General features: G+C 38.1%; 1 protein-coding gene across 2 annotated transcripts; it reads right to left on the bottom strand.

The window, feature by feature from the left end:
• Positions 1 to 3,515: 3,515 nt before the first annotated feature.
• Positions 3,516 to 23,801, bottom strand: RPE65 (retinoid isomerohydrolase RPE65). 2 transcript variants are annotated; one of them, XM_032870077.1, is made up of 14 exons: positions 23,732 to 23,801; positions 22,581 to 22,663; positions 20,825 to 20,975; positions 19,179 to 19,286; positions 18,935 to 19,076; positions 16,326 to 16,407; positions 14,994 to 15,075; positions 14,635 to 14,767; positions 14,388 to 14,527; positions 13,326 to 13,455; positions 5,650 to 5,764; positions 5,472 to 5,566; positions 5,257 to 5,368; positions 3,516 to 4,156 (listed from the first exon to the last, which is right to left on the bottom strand). In XM_032870077.1, the coding sequence occupies exons 1-14, from the start codon at positions 23,740 to 23,742 to the stop codon at positions 4,005 to 4,007; spliced, it is 1,536 nt and encodes a 511-aa protein (XP_032725968.1). In that variant the 5' UTR covers positions 23,743 to 23,801; the 3' UTR covers positions 3,516 to 4,004. The 2 variants fall into 2 exon arrangements, with proteins under 2 accessions (XP_032725968.1, XP_032725966.1); XM_032870075.1 differs by having other exon boundaries at positions 16,260 to 16,407.
• Between the last annotated feature and the right edge of the window lie 701 nt (positions 23,802 to 24,502).

Here is a 24,502-nt window from a genome sequence, read left to right on the forward strand (position 1 = left end):
ATTCAATATTTCATAATAAATTGTGATGTGAACTGTGGGTTTTTCAGAGATGCTCTTTATTTGGATGAACAAATTCTTTTTTATTTGTACTATTTTTTCTCCCCCCACCATGAATAGTTGTTAAATGCTTTCAAATGCTTTGTCTGCATGCTGAGATGATCATGTGGTTTGTCCTTTATTAATATGGTGCATTATATTTATTTATTATTTATTTATTTTTGGAGAGAGACAGTGTGTGTGCATGTATGAGTGGTCAGGGGAGAGGCAGGGACAGAGGGAGGGAGAGGTTCTTAAACAGGCTCCACACCCAGAGTGGAGCCCAATGTGGGGCTTGATCTCACAACCCTGAGTTTATGACCTGAACCAAAATCAAGAGTCAGACGCTTAACTGACTGAGCCACCCAGGCCAGCCACCCACATTTATTGATTTTTGGATGTTAAACCACCTTGAATTTTTAGAATAAGTCCCACTTGATACGGTCCTTTTTTATGAATTGTTGCATTTGGGTTGCTAATATTTTACTGATTTTTTTTTTCATGTAAATTCATAAGTAATATTGGTCTGTGTAGTTTTCTTGTGATGTTTTTGTCTGGAATTGCTATCAATATCAAATTGCTATCAATAATCAATATTGGCCTCTGAATGAGTTGGGAAATATTTCCTGTATGTCTACATTTTGGATATCATCCAAAAGAAGGTAGTAATGTAATGTTGAAATTGTGAACTACCTCCAGGTAGTAGTTCACTGTGTCCAACAGATCCAGATAGTATTTGGAATTAGATCACCATTCTGTTTGGAAACTTGGACAAGATATTTAACATTATTGAGCTTCACTTTCCTCACCTGCAACAAATGTGTAGGTTATCAAATCTACACATAAGATTTTACTGGGACACCTGGGTGGCTCAGCTGGTTAAGCGACTGCCTTCAGTTCAGGTCATGATCCTGGGGTCCCGGGATCGAGCCCCACATCGGACTCCCTGCTCAGCAGGGAGTCTGCTACTCCCTCTGATGCTCTCCCCTCTCATGCTCTCTCTCTCTCACTCTCTCTCTCTCAAGTAAATAAATAAAATCTTAAAAAAAAAGATTTTACTGGGATTGATTAATAGAATCTCTGGCATAATAAATACTTGGTATATGGTCAGTATATTTAAGGAACATTTTGGCTACTAATCAATAGTAAGAGTTACTGGCCAGTCAAAGATTTTATTGCACCCAGACTTGATGACCAAGTAGTATGATAGTGATTGTATTTGAAATAAAATTTTCAATTAGTAGGAATATTTCAGAAGTTATCAGAAACCAAATTTTCAAGGAGAACTGTTAGGTTTAGATTTTAGTTCAAGTTTTGCTTCTCATTAAAGGAAGTAACCTGGCCTCCCTTTCCTCATCTTTAAAATGGTGCAGGAAGTACCATGATGGATATAGCTTTATGAATGACTTTCACTTTTCTTTAAAAGTAAAAGGCAGTCTAAGAGTGCAGGTTTCCTTTCTTCCTGTCTTTCAGAGATTGTTTTCCCACTGATGTTGAATTTTACCGGATTTGGTGTTCCTTTGGGATGGTCTTCAGAGATTCTATAAAGACATATTTTCTCTATAATCCCTAATCATTGGTACTCTTCCTGTCAAGTTTATGGAAGAAAGCACTCCATTTTGTTCTTTAGCTAGACTGTGGGTTGATGGAATTCTTGGAAAGTAGGCTGCCTTTTTGTCTATTGGTATTTTCTGGTTTAGAATACAGCACAGGGACTTTGTCTAGATTATCTGCCATAAGACAAAAAATTGTCAGTTTTTAATAAGCCTTTGATGATATTTTCCAAAGTTGATTGACATGGCTATGACAAATATAATAAAAATGGAAAAAATAAAGTTCTCAAACAACTTGTTGTTTTAAAAATAACTACTTATCAACAGGTTTATTTGTCTTAATTCAGTTGAATTTTTTTCCTTAAAACAGATTTATTTGTTTATACATGGGATGTGGTTCTCTAGATCCTACAAATGAGTAGCTGTGGTTCTTAGAAAGCAGGTTCCTTAATTTCTTCAATCTGCATTTCCAAATTAGTCCTTCTTTCCTGACTTAAGCCTCCCTTATTTTAATTAAAAAAATTTAAAGCCCATCTTCCATTTTTTGGTCTTAAAAGGCAGCTCCTAAGCCTTTTTGGCATAATATTAGCAATGATTATATAGAGAATTCCAATTTTGGTGAAATGGTATTGGCAGGTTGTTGCTTTAGTTAGATCTACCTCTCTTTTGTCTTCACAAACACTGTGGCAATCTTCGCAGAGCACAGTGCTCACAGTGGGATCCTGCACAAGGAAGAGAGGTGGGCACACTGAAGTGCAAGACTTTCTTCATGGAAAATGAATAGGAAGGAATAAGGCAAGGAGTGATTGGCAAATGTAGGAAAGGGCAGCGCTAGGAATTCTCTTGAATAGGGAAATTTTATCAAGCACAAAACTTAGTAATTATTCAGTAACTTATTTCCTGCATTTTTAAAAGAAATGGGTAAATAGCCTTCTCTGTGGAATTATGTTCATGTGCTGTGTCTAGAGACAAAAACTAACAGGTTGATGTTTATCTACGCTCACACATTCCATGTTACTCTCTGGCATTTTCTTTTCTTTTGTGAAATTTCTAATTCTAGCTAGGAACTAGGCACAATGAAACAATGATTACATTAAAATCCATGGGAGGAAAAAAGAAAAGAATAGTCCCCAATCTTAATAGTAGTTGAGCTTAGATGAGCTCTGTATGATTTTACTTTATAATTTCTACTTTTCTGTAATTTTAAATTTTCTTTGAGAAGTATGTTTCAATGAGTATTTATAATTTTAAAAATGAGTTTGCATTTTATTCTAAATAAAGAAATCAAATAGATGCATCAAATACCCTAGTCAGTCTGTTCCTTCAAGCTATTTTTACTTAGTCAAACACAATGGTGATTATCTTAAGCACAATGATGTGTAATACTTAGCATAAAATACATACCAGGATTAAGATATAGAATATAATTTTTTGTCAATCTCCATTTTTTGCAACATGTAGCAATAAGAGAATAATTTTTAAAATAAAAGTACTTAAATGTATTAATATCAGAATACTAATTTTAATATTTTCTCTTTTTCTCTCTTTGTCTTTTGCTTAGGTCAGCTGATTGCACAGTGCTTATATATAATTAAACATGAGGCAACATAGTATAACCCCCTGACATTATCTTATACTCTGATTTTAAGTAGAAATTATATTTGTAAGTATTTCAAAAATTATAGTCACTACTATATGTAAGTGCTTTGATGTTATGTAAGCTTTTAATAGATAACTTATCTCTGCGATGTTATTTCGTTAGAGCTGTCAGACGATTAGAGATAGGCTTTATTGTAAAATCAGAAATAATCAGTAATTGCCTATATTAAATGGAAATGTTAAAATTCATAAAGCTTGAGAATCTTGGAACAGTAATATATATATATATATATATATATATATATATATATATATATATACTTATTACTAGGATTACTCTTAGATGATAGTCCCTGGTTGTGAAAAAGTTTGGTCTGACATTTAGTAATTAAGCCTTTTTGCGTGGTACTACCTTGCCTTAGGGAAGCCATATACAAATCAGTTGTAGAGAACTTTGGCTTTTAAGTGTTAAAAAATAATTGGAGAAGATAGATACCTAAAATATACTTTTACAGTAGGAAAAAAAAGCTTAATAAATCCACATTTATTTTCTATTTGATTGATAAATATATAAAGAGTTTTTAGTTATGGTCTGCCTGTCTCACAGAGAGAGTATGATTATCTAAAATTTGTGCTGCTTTTTTTTTTTAAGGAATTGCTTGCTAAACTCTGTGCTTTCTGTAAAATATTGCAAAATTGTGTGCATCTGCAAGTCAAAACGATGTAATACAGCAGGCTAAAATTGAACAGAATTTGATTGCAGTCCCGACTGTTTTTCTGATTTTGTCAATAGAAATATAATGTGCTAGAATGTGCTCAGGATTTTTTGAACCGCCCGTGAAAGGTGACAGGGATGTTAATTTCCACTTCAGCCCTGGCAACTTCGCTCAAGTCCTTGGCATTCAGAATCAGAAGATAAGCAGGTTTTTGTTCTGCCCCAGGGCTCACCACCACACTCAGAACTACACCTGTTAATCAAAAGTAAGTAAGGCAATGTTAAAAAAAAAAAAAAAAAGCCCAGGACTATAGGCTAAATGTCACTGAAATAATATAGGAGGTATTGGCATTGACAAATAAAGAAAACCATATCATTTGTTATCTTGCCCTGACTCATCCACCATCTGTCTATACCACCACCCTGAATGGATCTTTCAAACTCTTTATGTTTCCTAGACTGTAAGCTCCAGGAAGGGAGTGACCACTGTTGATTTCCAATAGCTACTCCAATTACTAGGACATAGTAGGTGTTCATTAAATTCCTATTGAGGAATAGATCTGTGCTCTTGTCTATAACATAAGATTCAACATAACCTATTACAAAAAAAAAGTATTGTGACAATCAAGTGAAAAAATATATTAAAAGGCTTTGAAAGCAGTAAGGTATATTATTTCTGTACTTTCTAAGACCTAGCTAGAAGCTTACTTCCATCCAACAAAACATGAACAAACCCTTTGCAGTTTTGTCCAGATGGACTGTGTATGTAAAATCATTTAGCAGGAAATGGCTCCATAGTTCTTTTACTCATTTCTCTGTGGCTTTCCAAATTTTAATCCCAGATAGTGTCATCTACCTTCCTGTCCCAGCTAATCAATAGTTAATAAAGACTGATGCTTTGTCATTGAATGACTGTGTTATAGGCTATGGCTCCAGCTTACTAAAAGAAGAAACCCAAAGCAGAGGCACAAAGCCCCATTCTTATTCTCTTTGATCTGTTAGAATACTCAATTTCTCTCCTTCGAACTCTATCCTTTTTCAGAAATTTATCTAGGTCAGGAAAGGCAACACCCTTGAATTCATGCTGTTCTTTCTTCATCCTTCCCGCCTTCATCTAGAGCAGACATTGATGTTCCGTTATGACACCAGATGGTGCTTTAACATTTTCCCATGAGTAATCAATGAGCTTGGCCACAAGATGAAACTTATTTTCTAATAAGCTTAAATTCTTTCATGCTGCATTGAATTCAGTAGTATTAAGGATCATATCTGGACATAAGGGACTCCTAATGCACTAGCATATAGAACTCCAATAAAAAGAAAGTGTTCAGACACATCCATTGCTTTCATTACCATCATCTTCCTCCAAGGCATCTGGGTGAGAAACAAAGATAGGTTCTGATGGATATGAATCAGGTTCTTGCCATACCCACGTTTCTTTAGTTTTAACGTTCAGCTTACAGAGCTGCTTGTGAGAAACAAAAATCAGTTAATCAGTCGATGGGCTTTACTTGACTAGTATATGACTCAAACTACTTTTCTAGTATTAGGTAAGATGGATTAATTACCCTGTCTGGAATGAAGTGATTCAAACCAAGTCCATATGCGTACGTGTAAGGTTTCCCTCCATACTTCTGATAATTGATTTGAGGAAACTCAAATGCTACAAAATAGAGGACATGCTTAGGAAAACTCCGAAAAAATCTCTGAAACAGACAATTTGTTCCCTCTCTAAATCAATCTCACCTTGGCGAGGCCCTGAAAAGAGAACCTCAGGTTCCAGCCAGATGGTCTCGTCACTGCACAGAATTGCAGTGGCAGTTGTGTTGGGGAGTGTGACTAAGTTCTTGCCTGTGTCAGCCTAAGGAAAAAGGATAACAGACACCTCAGTGAGAAGGAAAGAAAAATCAAGCAGCCATAAATGCAGTCTTCCTGAGTTTTGTCTCCTGCATTCTTTGTTTCTTAAGTCAATGTGTACGGAGGAGCCGTACAAAAAGCTATAGCTATAGAAAGAGCTCATGGTATGCATTTCTTTCAGAATGGTATAGAAAGGTAAGCCAGCAACACAATTGCCTGTACCTGTGTTGGTCACTGTCTGTGTATCACTGGGAAAGTCATGTAACCTCTAGGCCCTCTAGGCCTTCACATCTGTACAATAAGATTGTCCTTAAAGAAAATGTAAGGCTCTGAGGAAGGGCCTCTGAGAAAATTTTTTTTTTTTTTTAAGACCAGCAAAGGACCTCAAACTCTTTGGATTCATTTATAGTGTTTATCTCACTTAGAGTTAGGATATATTTTGATTTTGCTTGAAAAAAGAAAAAAAACCATACAGTTCTGTTGTCAAAAAGAAAAAAATGCATATAAGAAAACTATTGGAGCAGATGTTGTCTAAGATCTCTTGTCACTCCCTCACCCTGCCTGGTGGTTTTCAGATTCTTATGTGAAAGGAATGCATACCATGAGCTCTTTCTAAGAACACATTTATTTTTTAATACCTGTATCAAATACTTGAATACATGTTTTGTGCTCGACTCTATTCTAGATGTTTGGGAGAATTATTCAGAGAATCAGGTTCCTGAAGCTTGCATTCTAGTTTGGGGACATAAACAATTAATACAATTAATAAAGTATATAATATATCATGAGTATGGGGAGAAAAAATACAGTGGAGTTAGGAGGATCAAAAGTGTGAAGTGTACGTGAGTTATAATTTTAATAGGTGGTCAGGGTGGGCCTCCTTGAAAAGATGACATTTGGGACAAAACTTGTAGGAAGTGAAGAAACCAACAGCATAGATATCTAGGGAAGAACATTTACACAAAGAAAACAGCGTAAAGGCCTAAGGTAGGAGGATGCCAAATGTGCTTGAAGAACATTCAAGAAACTGGTGTGGCTGCAACTGTTTCTGAGCTGGGGAAGAGAAACAGGAGAGGAATGTAGAGGAGAGATTGTGTACAGCTTTTTAGGTCATTGGGAGGACTTGGTCTTTTACTCTGGGTGAGAGATGGGAAGCCATAGAATGATTTGGGGCAGAGGATTGACATGCTATAATATTTAAAAGAATTGCTCTGGCTGTTCTCTTAAGACTACCCTTGGGAGTAGAGGGATGCAAGAGCAGAAATGGGGACACCAGTTTGTCCAGTGGTCTAGTCAAAAGAAGAGAGTAGTTCAGACTAGGCTAGTAGCACTGGAGTCAGTGAGAAGTGGAAGGCAGAGCCATGAGGTTTTCCTGATAGATAGACTATGGGGTAGGGAAGAGGCATGAACTTAAGACAGAAGTCAGGGATGACTCCAAGGTATTTGGCCTGAAAATTCATTGTTGAAGCTGTCTCAACAAAGATGGGGACTGCTGCAGGTGGGGTAAATTTTTTTGGTAGAGGAAGAGAAGAAATTTAGATTTCATCTTATTAAGCTTGAGAGGTCTATTAGACATTCAAAGGGGGACATGGAATTCACAGTAGCATATATAAATCTTGAGTTGAAAGGTAAGTTGAAAATGTAAATGTAGGCTCCTTTAAAGCATGAGTCTTTACAAAGGGAGGGAATGTACAAACAGAGGATAGAATGAAGGGCTGAGTTCTGATGCCCTCCGAAATTAAAGGGTCTATAAAAAAAAGAATGAAGATAGCTCATGGGGGCAAGAAGAGTCAAGAGAAGGATTTTGTAAGAGGGCAAAATAATAGCACGATATGAGTGACCAAATGAGAAAGAAGGGAAAGTAATGATAAAGGAGAGGGAAGAGAATCACTTGAGTGATGTCCTTGAGTGGGTAAGGAAGGGAAAATGGGAAGGACTAGTTCTGGGTGGGATGATAGATAATTCAATACAAGTACAGATGCTGGTGGGCGGGTATATGTGGTGGCAGGAGTCTAACGTTCTTTTTTGATTTCTTTCATTTGTTTCAATAAAATAGGAAGCAGAGCCATCAGCTGAGTATGAGTGTGGAGGTGGGAGGTGTTAGAAGATTGAAGAGGGGAGGGTGTGAAATACTTAACTAGCAAAGTGGGAGAGTAAATGAAGTTGAGAAATGTAGCGGTGAGGTTTGTGGTCATATATTTAAAAATGAACTAATTAACATGATTGTGTGTTTTCAGCACTTAATTTCATCCTTAGAGATACAAGTGTAGAGTGGGTGGAGAGTTGGATTTAACTAGGGGGAGTTGTGGTTTTGACAAATGAGTTCAATAAAATAAGAAGGAGGCAAGAGAAGTGAGAATCTATATAAGATTGAAATTGTTGACAATGGAATTTTAGTTAAGTAATGAGGAAAAGTAAGTTCTCAGGGGAGTGAGGTAGGTTGAGAAGGTGGTAAGTTCAGGGGATTGGAGGTTTCTGGTGGGAATCATACTTGGGCAAGTGATCTTGAAAGATAGAAGGTGGTAGTCAGAGCATATCATGCATGAAACTAAGATTATGGAAGAAGCACAGTCATAGGTAATGGCAGGGTCAAGTGTATGACTATGGGGAGTGAGCAGTTGACATAGAATGGAGGACAAGATCAGTGGAAGAGGTCAAGGAACTGAGAGGCCAGGTTGTTGGAAGAATCACCTATGATGTGTATATGGAAATGACCGAGAGTCAGTAGATCTGGGGAGTGTGACATTGGGCCAAGAAGGGAAGTGAGGCAGTGGTGGTTCATAGACAACAACAGTAATGAGGGGTGAATATATGTATATATCCCTTAGCTGAATTGAGATTAGCTGAAATGAGATTAAAATTGGAATATATTCGAGTGGATGGAAGGAACAGTGAATCTGGAAACAGAGAAGTAGAACAGAGAGAATACCTACAGTAACCCCAGGTCAAGAGGTATAAGGGCTGTAGGAAGAGACTGGAGAGATCAGTGTCTTTAGGAGAGAGCCAGGCTTTTGCTTTTTGTTTTTGTTTTTTAAAGATTTTATTTACTTCTTTGAGAGAGCACAAGCAGGGGGGATAAGGAGAAGCAGGCTCCCCACTGAACTTGGAGACAGACGTGAAGCTCCATCCCAGGACCCTGAGACCATGACCCAAGCCGAAGGTAGACGCTTAACTGACTGAGCCATGCAGGTGGGGTCCCAGGTTTTCTTTTTTTAAATTAACATATAATGTATTATTTGTTTCAGGGGTACAGGTCTGTGATTCATCGCTCTTACCCATGTTTGGTTTTAAAGTAAAGAATGTGAAAGGAACATTCTGAAAAGAGGATAGAGGGGATTTTTCTGAGGGTGTATCATTGATTAAGAGGAAATAAAAGATTCTTAAGATAGGGAAGGGATAAGAGGTAAGGAGCAAATACAGAAATGATGAGAATTTTATGAGATTTTGTGAAATAGAACCTCAAGGCACTCTGTTGTGTTTTGGGGAAGAAGAGATCAAATGCTTATTATGTCAGACATATTATCTATATACTTGTAAGTTTAAATTGATTATCTTCATTCTATCTTATTTTTTCTATTACTAAATTAAAATTTTTATGTAAGAAATCTGTAACATTATTCTTGCTTTCCCCAACAAACTAGCTCCTCATTTTTGCTACCCACCCACTTTTTTTTTTTTTAACAGATGCATTTTTCCTTTAACCCAAAATCTCATTTCTGAGGATCTAATCTATTCATATATCTGTGAATGTATGAAATGACATACATACAAAGTTATTCCTTATCACATTATTGGTAATAGCCAAAGATTGCAAACAATTCTGTTGTGCAGCAGTGAGAGACTTGGGTATGTTTACAGAAAGAACACCGTGTAGTTGAAAACAGCAAGATCTTTAGCATATATATTGTTAAATGAAGAAAGCAGGGAAGAAAACAGTGGATATAGAAAATAACTTTTTGTGTATGAGAATAGGAAATAATAATAATATATATTATATTTTTTAATATTTGCATAAACAAACCAAAGAAAAGGAAAAACATGAAAAGTTACACATAGGGAGTGAACGGGGATGGTACAGACTGGATGCAGGTGGAGGGTGGAGTGAGATTTCCCAGTGTGTACCTCTGCATATCATTTTGATTTTTGACTATTTAAATGTACCACCTATTCAAAAAAATATAAAGACATATTTTAAAAATACTACCATTATCTAATTAGTAAACTGGAAACTTCACTCATCTTATACTCTTTCCTCTCCTTAGCCCTTTCCTCAATATCTTTCTTACCTCTCCTCCCAATTTATGACCGATTTTCCCCTTCCCTGCCACACTTTTCGAAGTGTGGACTTACAGTAACTGCTCCCACATCCTACCAGTTGCTGACCTTTGAGTCCTGATTTCTCCCTCTCTCAACCTCATCTGTTGGGAGATAACCAAATCTGGTATTTGACTTTTGGTCTTCATCCTTTTTAACTTGCCTATAGCAAGGGGCACTGATGAAACCCTCTTGCCCTATCCAATGTGGGATTTTTTTTCCTCTTAGCTCCAGGTAGGGCTATTTGGTGACTTTCTTTCTCTCTCTATCTCTCTCTCTCTCTCTCTTCCTCGCTCCTCTTTTTTGTACTTTCTTACATGAGACCTCCCAAACTTCCGTGTCTGGCCAACCTTTCTTCTCTCGGTCTTTTCTAGGCTATCAAACTCTTCATTTTTAAAATAAGCAAATGTGTATGTTTCTTTTCTAAAATTTATTCTAAAGTATGGCTTCTCCTTGCTAGCTGTCTCATCTATCTAATCTCATATATTTGGTCATCATTTCAACATCAGTAACTATCAACCCTGATTGACCTCACAAGGTCCTTCATTGATATGTAGAAGCCTATGAGGTATCTTTCATGAAGATGTTTTGATACTGATTTTGTTGTTGTTGCTGATGATGATAGGGGATATTTATTTGATATTTACTTTGTGTCAAGGGCTATATATTTTTTCAAGGGCTTTATTTAATAATTAACATATACCAATTCATGTATCAGCCGCAAAACCTCTGTAAGATGGGTATAGATTAGGAAAAGGACATTTAAAAAGGTTCAGTGTTTCTCCTTATAGATAGAGAGAAGGAAATTTAAGGTTAAATCACTCAGTTAGTAAGTGGCAGAGCTAAAACTCAAGCCTGGCTCTGTATGACTTGAAGTGAACCTCCTTATTCTTTCCCTTCCTGATAGTCCTACACTTCATGTTTTTCTCCATACCTGATCTGCCTGTATTGGAATATCCCTATTTGGAAATATCCCTATTTCCAAAAGTATCACTATTCTAGACATGTAGGCTTACGGGATCTCTATGATATTTTGCATGTCTAAGATTTAATTCATTCTGCAATCCAATCAAATGCAAGACCCTTTTAATTCCACCTAGAGGAACTCATTTTCATCCATGTTTGCCTTTTCCTAGGATCACTACATTATTCTCTTGCCTGCCTGAGTGAATTTACTGTCTTCTACCCCAGGGTCCTATCTCTGTCCTTTCTACACTACCAGTATCACTTAGGCACAATACAGACTTATTTTAGAAAATTAAGTTTTTAAAGGTGCAAATGACCCTTGTTCTTATTTAGTCCAATTTAGCTAGGTTTCAGAGCAGGCAACTGAACTTAGAGTGGTTGAGTGACTTGCCTGGGGAAGCCAGGCATTTAGTTGAAGAGAGAGCCATGAGAGTCAGCACACCTGGTACCCATTCCACCAGCTCTGAATGCGGTTTTCTTCTGTTCAGAGACTTTCACTGCCAAATAAAGTACAACCTCTTAGCCTGGCCTTAAAGCTTTTGAAGACCACAAGTTTGCTTTTTAAAAATTTTAAAAATCCCGCCTCATTTAGTCCACTATGTGTGCTTATGTTCTAATTGGATTGCAGTCAGTACCCTCTGCTCTTCTGCCCCGCCCCACTTCTGTCTTTTCTCAAACTATGCCTCCTGTCTTAAGTTGATGTGCTTCAGTATCTTCTGCCAGAATATTACAAATGACTTTGTTTGATGAATCTCTCCAAACAAGTATGACCGTTCATTGTCTGAACAGCCAAAGTACTCTATGCCTCCTTCCCACGACTTGTCTCATGCCAACATGTGTTATCATTACCAAATCACCTTCCTCCTCCCCAATACACTAGGTAATGAGTTCCTGGAGAACAAGAGCATATCCTCGTGATGTACCCACTGGAATAAGTCATACAATGTTGTGTTAACAGTGGTTAATTCATAACTATTGGGAGAGAGTGAAAGAAGGGTCTAGGATGACATTAGACATTTTTTTGTCACCGAGGTTCTCTATTTCATTATTGGGTGGTCTTTCTTCAGGCAGTGATGACTACATATTTATGAAAATCTTTCCTTTTTCCTATTCTTGGATGTGAAGAGAGTGAGGTAAGTCCTATTTAAATTAAGTGATCTTAATTTAAAGATGATTGTGATTTTCTCATCACTAGTAAAATAAAATTTTACTAAAATCATTAGACTCATTCATTTGGTATTTTGTAGACACTCAGCTATGTACTAGAGATCTGCTTCCCAAGGGCAAAGTTAGAGTACTTAAAGCCTCATACAATATCATTCCAACCTTCTTTCCAGTCCCTCTGCCCAATGCCCATCTCTCCTTTGCTCCTAATGTACCAGCTCTACCAACCACTTTGTATTTCTACATTAAGTCTGGTTTATTAACACCTCTCTGCTTTTGAAGAAGCTCATTTAACTAACTACCTAATGCCCCACCTCAACTTCCTCTTCCTTTCTTATCCTTATAGAGTTTACAAATTTGCTTAAGAGTTATAGTGTCTAGTTCTAAATTGGGTTTATTTTCCACTATATTTGATCTGGCTTTGAGTACAATGTTTTACATTCCATGTAGCTGCCTTACCCATTTTTGGGCATATATCTCATATGTACACAAATGACAGTGTATGCTCATGTATCCATTGTGAAAATTCTATTTGTCTTGGTTTTGACTGGCATTCTATCACACAAAAACTTCTTGATGTTAGTCTAATATTCTAAAAAGACAGCCACTGAATACAAGGAAGAAAAAGTAGAAATAAAAAGATGACCGCCAAAGGCTATTAATGATGTTTGTCCTCTACTGATATTTTTCAAAGGTTTGCAGAAAATCAAAATAATGGGCTGATTTCCCTAAAGGAGTACTTTTTAATCCTTCATTTCTTTAGAATTTCAAATCACTTAAATTATTTATATTATTGACAGAGGATCCTAAGAATCAGTGGTCTGCACTATTCACTGAGAAAATATATTTTGAAAGGATTTTACAAATGAAAGAACAGCAGATATAGCATCAAAACCTGGTTTTTTATTTTGGCTCTGCTGCACTTGGCTTTTGCTAAGTCATGTCACTCTTCTGAGCTCCAGTTTCCTCATTTGTTAAATGAGGGGAGTTGAATTAGTGTATTTTTATATTAGTGTATTTTTAAAGTTCCTCCCAGCTCTGAAGTTTCAAGATTTTATGTATAAACATAAGGCAGGAGAACAAATCTGGATATATCTGAAATCTGTGTAGAGGGCAGTTACCTTGTCAATATTCAGAGGAAGCACATATCTCCTCACTTCAGGCTGGGGAGCCTTTCTGGCATTTTTTTTCACCTCTTCCCAGTTCTCACGTAAATTGGCTAAATATAAGTAATTATAAACAAATTCAAATCTGCAAAATTAAGAAGTCAGACATGAGCAAATAATTCCAGAGAGATGATCCATGCCTTTTAAAAGAACAAGTGCTTGCCTGTTCCTTTTTTTTTTTTTTTAAGATTTATTTATTTGTTTTAGAGAGTGAGAGAGAGAGCGGGTGAATGAGCATGGGGTAAGGGGTATGGAAAGGGGGGAGAGGGCAGAGAGAGAGAGAGAGAGACTCTTAAGTGGACTCTGAGCTGAGCTGAGTGTAGAGCTGAGATCAGGCTTGATCCCATGACCCTCATATGAGGACCTGAGCTGAAACCAAGAGTCGGACACTTAACTGACTGTGCCACCCAGGCGGCCCCAACCTGCCTGTTCTTTATTCTCCTACCCAGGAACTTCTAATGACCCAGTTATATTAGAGCCATTTTCTCCTGTCCATGCTGCATGAAAACCAAACCAAACCAAACAAATCTGCCTCACCAATATGTTTAAATAACAGCAGCTTTTGATACTTTCTGCTCTGTTTCTCCATCATCATTCTGTGTCTTTAGGGGCTACTGTCTTTTTAGTGACTTGGTATTATTCTCAAGAAAGCGTGCCTCTTTCTCCCAAACCTAGAGTGGGTGGAGTTCAAGGCCCCAACAAGGGAACATGTCACGTTGCAGTGAGGTTAAGTTTAAATTCACTTATCAGGTCATAGCATCTCTGATTTTCAGCTCAGGTTCATAGACCTGATCAGTTTTCAATCACTAGCCATGGTCTTGATGTTCAGTTTGCAAGTGCTTCTGATTAACTAGCCTCCCTACTGCTTTTTCAATTATATTCTGTGACTTAAGCATACTTCTTGCATTTTTTTTAAAGCTGTAATTCATATTAAATATTGAGAGCAGCATCTCTGAAAAAGGCCCCTAATTTCTAGGCATGACTGGGGATGTAACATTATCACATGTCCTTTCTTACCCTTTCCAGCAACAGAGATCCACAATCAGAAACCCATTGTCTTCGTAAGTATTGATGTGATGGAAGAGATTAAAAGAAGAGGTCCTGTATTTATTATTGAGGTACTTTCTTCTTTTTTTGTCAGCGATATGAAGCCAAACCTTGAAAAGTGAGGAAAATATTTTGATGCATTTAAAAAGGAAAACAGTATACATTATGAAACGCCATCTTCAGAATCCTAAACGTGACAAATAAATGCATGACTTACCCCCATGGTTTCATTGGACTCAAAACAATCCATGTAGTTGGCTCCCCAAAGACTCCATGAGGAAAGGAACTTGAATAGGTTAATTTTGACTGGCGTCTCCACAAAAACAATATAGTTGGGAGTCAAACCAAAACTGTTCAGAAACACAAATAGACTTGTGAATGGGAAGGACTGATTCTCAAACCACAAAGAAATATGTGCACATGAGGTATGAATCAACAGTGCCTACATGAAATTAATTATATTTAAATTTAGGTTTCTGCAAGGAAATGTCGTGATCAGGATTGGTATCAAAGGTAGGCAAAGCAGATCTTTAAACTTGAGTTTTCCTGAAGATTCATAGCAGGCCTTCAAGTTACCTATGGACGTAAGATGGCTTGAATCGGTCACTGCAGGGGAATTGTACAACGACCTCTGACTTGCTTATTGGATCTTCCTTGTCTGAAATAAAGTGGTTTTAAAAGGCTTTGGAAAAGCCTCTTTTTTTCTCTTTTAATACAGTGCATTCAGAACAGCTTATGCAAGTAAAGAAATACATTTTCAGATCTTGATTTTTTGTTTTTAGAGCTTATTTTCATTTTCTCAGTCATTGGCATTTCTTAGGGAAATTTCATGTGAAGCTGCAGTCACCCGGGAAAATGCAAACAGCAGCAGATTTGGAAAAGTGTACTCAGTGTTGTGGCAGGCAGAGGACAGTGGAGTCGCCTCTTAACAACTGGTAGGTGCCAAGTCAGCACACAGTAGTATGCTCAAAATGCCTTTCGTAATCTCTTAAGTTACCTATAAAGTGTCATGTATGTGGGTTTGTGTCATTAGTTCTGTACGGTAATTCTTATGCACAGAAAAGTTTGTTTCCTACTATGTTAGTGGTCTTCAAACCTTAGTGTACATCAGAATCACAGAAAGAGGTTCTTAAAATAGTAACTGTGGGCCCACACCCAGAATTTCTCCTTTAGTCAACCATGGGTGGGACTCTGGATTTCTAGCAGCTTTCCAAGTGATTCTGCTGGTCCAGGGACCACACCTTGAGATCCAGGCTATGCAATACCAAACAAAAATCCATATATGTTCAAATAATTCTGTCGCCAAGATGGTTATCAAATTTCTGGCAGTGAATGAAGGATGAATGGAGAATTTTGAAGAGGTCTCTCTTTTCTGTTTTAGTGTTCTTCCTCCATAATATTAGTATGAGTTAATAGGTTTGTTTGTGGCTTTGAGAATTAAACACACACAAAATAGTACACTCTCATATATGTGTGTGTGCTATTATGCATACACATGTTTGTTTAGAAATTTAATTTTGCTTGGCACATGAATAAGAGCTCAGTTAAGTATTTCCTGAACTTGAATCTAACTCTTACATGATCAGATACTAATATACACTACATTTTTGAAACATTGTAGAATACGATTTGGCCACTTGCTTTCTATGTTTTCAAGTCGTCATTTTCTGCTATGATGCTTCTGGGCATTGGTCCCTGGAGGATGGTGCAAAAGGCAATCTGAAAGGAATTTAACTGTGCATCTATAGTGCGATCCTGATAGTCTGATCTGGTATCCCATTTCCAGTAATTTTCTCACAATATAGATACTTGTTTTAAGAAGAGTCAAATTGGTAAACTGACCTGCTTGTAGTGGAGGGATCTTTACAATATTGTAGGCAATTGAAAAATTTTTCCCAAAGCAATTACCAATGTTGTAAACAGTTCCGTCACTTTCAATATGGGGGTGAGCAGTGACTCCATTGACAGACACATAGTTGCAAAGATCAACCTAGGGAAGCAGAGCAGATGTCATCCATGTAAAGAGAAAGGCTGTATTACCCTTGGTCCCTAGGTCTGACCTTACAGCTGCCACTTGTATCCTCACTCAAAGCACATTTTCTCTTTTTTTCCATCTCCCTGGGTTCTACCCTCTTTCAAGTCTGCCTGAATTCTTGTTGATAGTGCAGAGCTCTCTTCTGACCCTCATGCTGATTCCCCCACACCTCTGAAATCTTGGAGAGCTTCCTGATTGTGTTCTTCCGTGTACCCCATACACTGCTCTGGTTAGTTACTTTCCTTCTGCACATGCAACTTGTCCTCAAACTGATAATGTGAATCCTGGGATTTCTTTATATCCCCCTTACTGTATTAGATGAATTGTGTGAGATTGCTGAGATATACAATAATTTTTATTTTATGAAAATGGCAATTTTGTACACTATAACCTAAATACCAAATTCAGTGGCTTGCACAGAGTATAAATTTGGAAGTGAAAGAAATCCCAGGATTCCATTTAGTATAGAGTCAACCTAAATAGACTTCAGGAGAACCATGAATCTCCTGGAATTAAAAGGCAAATGTTTTTGGAGAAAAGATTTAGCACTTTAATTCAATTTGGAGTCTCATAGGAAATTCAGAATCACAAATCTAGCATAAATCTCTCTGTTTACAGAAAGAGAAATTGAAGTCCAAGAGAGGTCAGGTGACTTTTTCAAGGATACAGAGCCACACGCTGGCAAAACCAGCACTAGAATTTCTACCTGTGACCTACTCAATACAGATTTATTGAATGGATAATTGATGAGGTATATATTTAACCAAAATTCTATTTAATTAGGAGAATATGTTTTAAAGGGAGTTTTCAGCATTTTTATTTAAATAATAGAAAAGACATTCATTCATTCAATCATTCCTCATATACTCATTAAAATTCTATGATTACTGTGCCAGGGTCAAGAACATCAGTCTAGACTTGTGCAGTCTAATATGGTAGCCACATGTAATTTAATGTGGATTGATTATGATTAGGTAAAATTTTAAATTCTGTTCTCAGTCACATTAGCCATATTTCAAGTACTCAGTAGCACTGGGACAATGCATATATAGAACACTGCCATCATTGTACAAAGTACTATTTGGTAACACTGTTAGACCAATAAGCTGGTATATTATACAGTACATTGCTGGTAAATGCAAAACGGTATCTGAAGGGTCATCTAACCCAGACTGGGAGATTAGGCCAGGCTTCCCAAGGGCAATGACTCCAACTAATGTTTGGAAAGACAAGTAAGAGCCAGGTGGAGAAGGAAGACAGATATTACAGGGAGTGGGAATCCTAATGTACAAGCACTGAATTGTGAAATAGCAGGTGATGTTTGGGGATTACTAGTCATTAAACATGGCTGCTGTGAAAGGTATGCATGGGGGAGGAGAAATAAGAACCAGCCAGCCACAAAGCCCTGTTTGGACTTTATCTTGGGAACTGTGGGTGCCTCAGATAGAGAAACACATTTCTACTTGCATTTGAGAAAAATTGCTTCTGCTGAATTAGGGAAGTTGTATTTAAGAGAATCAGGCTGAAGGCAAAGGTACTTATTAGGAGGCTATTTTAGTAATAGTTAATAAAAGAATCTCAAATTCTAAAACTGTATTTTTATATGAAGTCAAGGCATGGTGAGCCTCACAATGAAACTTGACCCCCTAGTAAAGGCTATTTTGGAGCCTTACATGAACTTTACATTTGCAATTATATTACCATAGCAATTTGAGTACAGATTCACTCATCAGAGTTAAATGAATGGTTTAGAATTCATTTTCAGTTCTTCTCCAAATGATCTAACACATAGTCTTATATGATTGCAAACATACATTAAAAATAAGAGAGAGCTATTGAAGAGGATATGTTAAGTCTTAGTAAATAGTCTGCTGAGAATTATAAATTAGCTAGTGACATTAAGGCCTAGGGTTGGGGCTGTTTTTTCCTTTCCGTTTCTACTATACTGAATTTCTAGTTCTGATCTTAAATTCTACCTAACTTGTCTCCCAGCTATCCCTTATCTCTTTTGTCCTCCCATATGGTTTATGCATGGCTTCCAGATTAAATATCCTAAAGCATGGCTCTGCTTATACTGTTTCACCAAGCAAAAACTTGCAGTAGCTTCCCATTAGCTAAACAATTTATTCCAAATTCTTGTCTTACCTGGGTTGTCTCTCCTATTGATATATTCTTTGCATCTGGTATAAGTTCTGATATATGGAAGGGACTCAATATTTGTGTCACAAATGAATGAATGAATGAATGAATGAATACGTTAGGCATTTTATAAGGTTTTCCTCCAACCTGTATAATAAATGTTTAAAATTTCATAGATGAAGAAACAAAGTTTGCCCTGTGTCACATAGTTAGTAGTTGATGACAAAGCAAGGAGGTGAAACTTCATCTATCTGGGTCTCATGTTCTTTCCCCCAAAGTGCAGTTAATTCTAAACTGCAAATTCTAACTTCTTGAGCAGTGTTGCCAGAGCATTGTGTCCTACCTGCTTAATTGTCTCCAAAGTCTCAGGATTAATCTTTGTAATGAAGTTGGTCTCTGTGCAGGCATAGTAATCTTCCCCTACTGGGTAGATGTTAACAAGGGTATTGTCAGTGACCTCCACCCCTCGAAAGTAAGAAAAAAACCTGCAGAAGCAAATGGATTTTTCAGCCCAGTAACTTTCAAGCTGTGAGAGAAAAGGGCTAATGTAAAATGTCTTTAATAACATGCAGTCAAGTTTCAGTAACCTGGAAAATATATTCTTGCAGGGATCTGGGAAAGCACAGGTGCCAAACTCCGTTATGACAATCCTTTTCTCAGTCATTGCCCGGACATAAGCATCAGTGCGGATGAACCTGAAGGACATTGAGACATGGGAAAGGGTCATAGGCAGGGACAATCAGTGTGGTCCATATGGAACTGAGAATGGTCATTCCATATGTCCTTAACAAGTTGGAACCATAAATCCACAACATGAAGAATGAAGAGCATTGTTCAGTAACTTTCTCAGGGTGACTGAGAGAGAAAGAGATAATGTGCTATGAGCTTAAATTTAAGTCTTATAAATCTCACAATGACATAAGGAAATTGAGGCTCATGGCTTAGACTTGTCATGTCCAAGTAGAGCAATTAAGTGATTGGCATATGTCATAGAACTGGGTTAGAACTCAAGTTGGCCAGGGCTGGGAAACGCATTTCTCCATATCACACTATGCAGCCTCTGTGGGTGGTTCACATAGGACCTCTGACTTCCTGTAGCCTATAACCCATCAACCTAACACTGAATGGAGAAATACAGAATATGGTGTGCTGAATTATAGTCCTTTCAATCTCCCTTTTGTCACTCTTGTTTTTTTTTTCCTGCAGTTTAAAAATTTATTTTGCTGGTTTTAAAAGTAGGTGTTCTTGAATCCAGTATCTTGTATAGACAGAACTCTGTAACCATATCCCATACATTGCCTAGGATTTCTCATGTGGAATGCCAATTAAAATCTGATTTTGCATTTCTTCCCATGCATATAATAAAGTTTAAAATTTCTAGATGAAGAAACAAAGTCATGGAGAAGAAAAAGTACCAAGGTGTTTAGGGGGCATATGAAAGCTTTGTCTGACTTCTTAGCTAAATTTTTGCTTGACCTGATCTATTTCTCTTCTGTTACAGTCTGAATTATCCTGATTACCTCAAGCCTTCATTTGCTCTTCCTTATGGTGTCTCTTCAGAATTCCTGATACCTGTGGTGATCAACAAAGCGTCTAACAGGTCTGAATATTACAGGAAAAGCAAAGTATTTATTGTGGTATTAATGGGTACTTGAAGTGATGGCTTAGGCCTTGGAGCCTTTTAGCACCAATCTTCTGTTCTTAGTAAACTTCTCTTGTATCATTATGACAAAATTTGGTCCTTCCCTCTTTGCGCCACTCCTCCCTCCTACCCAGGGCCTTTCTGATTATTAAAAAAAGGAAAGAGTCAAGAGAACCAATGGTCTAATTATTATAACAATAATTATAATAATAGTAACTTATTATTACTGAATATTTCCTATTTCCCAGGTACTTCATTTAATCCTTGTAATGAACCCTGAAGTAGAATTTTAGAGATGACAAAACCAAGAATTAGAGATTAATATCTTGCCAAAGTTTGCCCAGTTAGGCAAGTGATATCTGGTAGATATAAAATTTGAAGCTGAGCATATTGAACCCGAAAGCCCTAGTTCTTAGGTTCTTTTTTAATATCTCACAGTTCCCAGGTATCTATGCAAATGTCCTGGGCCAGGATTCTGAGAGGAAGCAAACCTATAAGTAGCCTCTTGAATTCAAGAGGTTGAGGAGCACATAGGAGGAGGTGCTGAGCTAGGCCCCACCCCTAGGAGGAGTAGGACCTGGCATTCTTTACCTTCTATAATACGTGACGTGTCCTTCTTTAAAGTCAAACTTGTGCAGGAGGGCTTGTCCATCGAACAGGTGGTAAAATGGTTCAGATCCAACTTCAAAGAGTCCTGGCCCACATCGAAGGAGACTGCCAGTGAGCCAGAGGGGGATCCTGCCTGTGATGAAGGTGAGACATAGAACATTGCTTCTTAGCCCAGCCCTTTGCTGGACTCATCCCTGGTAAGGGTGTGTGTGTGATTATATTAGCAGCTCAATTGTGCAGCCTCTTTGTAAAGCTGGCAATGATTTTCATTCCCAGCTCTCACACTGGGCAGCCCTTCCAAAATGCTTGCTGATTTGACTGTCCTTTCACTAGGAGACCAAGTGGTGGGAAACGTTGCAATGCCTGAGTTTGGATAAAGGGTTGGAAGGAGACAAGGAAAAGCATCTTGAGGAAAAGGGGATTCTACACCCACCATATTTCCCCAGATAGCAACATATTTGCCTTTTTACCATCTCGCTTTTAAGAAAAACATCAAATTTCTTGATGTATTTTGATGGAGTAAGGTGTAGGAAAGGTGGATTAGGAACAGGGATCAAAACACTAAAAAAAGGTATTTCTATAGAAGAAACCATTTAAATGACAACAAGAATACTGGCTTTTTAAAACCTAGAGCTATATTCCTTTGAGGGTATGGGCTACTGTCCATATGAAGATTAACCTGCTGAAGGAGAAATTGCACAAGGCAATCAGAGACTGGATTCTGGTTCAGGATTTGCCATGTGCCATCTCGGGGGCTCAGTGTCCTTGTCTGCAAAATTAGGGGTACACAACAAAGGCCATGAAGCCTTTCATTTTAAGCAGTTAGATATGTGCCCTCATATCCTTTGAAAAATGCAATGTTTGCTTAATCCTTACCATTTTTTTAAACAGAAGGATTATTTTCTGCAGTTCCATTTCTGCAGCCTGCTTCCTAAGAATGTATGTTTCTGATAAAACCTTTAAGAAGGCATGACTTAACTAATGACACAACATAAATTTGATTGCTAGAACCTATATTGTAAGCATCAGAATCTGGCAGAGAAAGAACATTTGGCTCCCCTCTCTTATTTTACAGAAGGAGAAACAGGAGGGAAGAGACTTTCTGTATCCAAACAGGGATGTTGCATGGGTCATATGATGTTTTTGGATAATGCTAAGAATAGTACTAATAATGACCACTTATTGATTGCTTTGTGTTGGATACTAGGTGAATCTTTCAGTTATCTTATTCAGTCTTTACAACAACCCCATGATGAAAAGTTTGGCTTTTGATAGGTAAGGGAACTGGAACTCAGAAAGTTTAAGTAACTCGCAAGGTTCACAGCCAGTAAAATATTGGAGCTGCAATGAGCAGCTGTCTGACTCCGGAAGCAAATCAACAGGCAGGAAACCTACCACTCTTTACTGTAATATTTCCAGATGCTTGTCACCAGGTCCTCACTTATCCAGACACTGGAATGGATAATGGAACATGCATTTCTAGGATATTTACTATATGCCAGGCACTGAGTTAGCCTCTGACAGTTTAAAGATGACAAAGATGGAGTTCCAGTCCCAAGGAGTTGCAGTTAGGCAGCATATTTCTAGCTTAGGGAAATAAAAGCTAAATGAGAGGAAATGGGCTTCTGGCATTAAAAGCCCATACCTTCACCACTGAGAGATGCCAATGAATAAAAAACCAGGGAAAAGGGATCTCAACAATGCAAGAGAAGATGGTTTCAAGACTGGTGAGACCAACCTGTAACATGAGCTGTGAGCGGCGAGGACAGTTCCTCCACGGTTTCGAACAGTTTCTTATAACCACCAGCAGGATGTTCAACTCTGAAAAGGTGGAATAATCAAGAAGAAGCCCATGTTGACACTCCGAGAAGTCCCCTGAGGCAGAGGTAGAGCTCCAGGAGAAAAGGCATTCTCTGGTTCAATGTCAGAGCACCACTGCCGGTCTAGCTTTGCTGGGAGCACACACTTTGCTGGAGGACAGAAATGTCCTCAGGTTTGCTAGTGGCAGGTTGCGGGGGTGCTGGGTCAGTGCTCTACCTTTGATGTCAGAGGAATGACCTCCCTTTTTATGTCACAGTGGACCCAATTCTGCCCTCTGCAGTCTTCCCGTGTTTTGGATGATAAATCAAATAATCCTGCTGCTTCAGTGGTCGTCCCCCAGAATTACCCTGCCCTGTTGCCACTCTAAGTGCACAGCATCATTGATTCTCTTGCCTCGTCTGTGTCCCTCCAAGAGTTGGGAGATGACCGCTTTTTGGGCAAGTAACTTATTCTTTGTTATTCACCTATATTATACCATCATCTGTGCCTATCATCCTTTTTCTTCACCCATCTCCAGGAGCTTATGGTACTCTTTAAAAATAGTCTGACTGGGAGATTCCGGTTTCATATTTTTGTTTATTTCCTGCTTCTTCACTTTGGCTTCATTTTATAACCTCTCAGAGTGGGAACCATGACCAGAGTCCTTAATTATGATAGCTGTCTTTTATTAAGCACTTACTATGTGCCACACACCATAAAAAGAATTTTGCATGCTATTAGCTCATTTAAATGTCATAATACCACAATGCTTATTCTATATATGGAAAAACATAGACTACGAAACATTAAGTCCAAAATCACACAGCTGGGAAATGGCTGCAACCTAGGCCTGCCTCATTATAGTCTTCATGCTCACAATTGCTTTCAAGGCCCATTCACAAAAATCTCACAGTAATTTAGACCCCAATTCTAGATATTTGCTTTAATATATAAACAGGAAGAAATTCTCCCCTTCAAGACCCAAGGCCTCCCATAAACAGGCCTTTAGTCCTCTTTAGGACCTCTTGAAATAGCCCATTTACCATCGACCCACTAAGGCATTTAAAAACACCTCCCAGAGATACTCACTGGATGGACATTTTCTCTCAGTGGTGGATTGAGAGTTCTGGCACCAAGTGCAGAATGAGGAAGCGAGTCCTCAACCAGGGGCCTTTATATGCCTTCTAAGTCTCTTTGAAAGGACTTAGGGCTTTCCCACCCCCTCAGCTGAGAGAAGGGGAACAGAAGTGGCTTTCAGCACTCAGATCCTCCTGATGCCGGAGCATTATTTGGGCTTGCCGTTCCCATAACAGTTTTTTGGCTATTTTCCAGAGACCTCAATCCTTCCCAAAGAGAATGACAAGTGGATTGGAAAGAAAGGAGCTGTGTGGGAGTGGCTAGCATCAGGCCTGAGCTGATCCAGGTCACCCCACTGGAACCTGGCATCATTCTCTGGCAGTCACCCCCCTCTACCACCTCTGTGCCCTCATGTGTCATGTGTTCACTCACTTCCTTAATTTTTAACATCGGATACATTTCATCTATGGGCCAGACAGATGGGCACTGTCCATGTCGTCACAGATGTTGTCACTTTGCAAGGAGAACAGGAAACTAACAAACTATTTCATAACACTTTCTAAGCGTTACAATGGGAACAAGTATGCAGTGTTATGGAAGCGCCCTGTAGCACCTCCAACCCCCTCCGGTTGCTTTATTGGCCCCACTCAGAGCCCTAGTTACAACGAGGGGAAGGATTTTATGTCCTTTTGATTTTTTGGGGATGAATCCCTTTGTATATCCTTGCTTGTCACTAATGCTCGTTTGTTCTGCACCTCACCTTCCTGCTTATGGGTGTGTGTG

This window comes from Lontra canadensis, unplaced genomic scaffold (genome assembly GCF_010015895.1).
Source record: "Lontra canadensis isolate GAN:19392208 unplaced genomic scaffold, GSC_riverotter_1.0 scaffold40, whole genome shotgun sequence".
Taxonomy (NCBI): Eukaryota; Metazoa; Chordata; class Mammalia; order Carnivora; family Mustelidae; genus Lontra; species Lontra canadensis.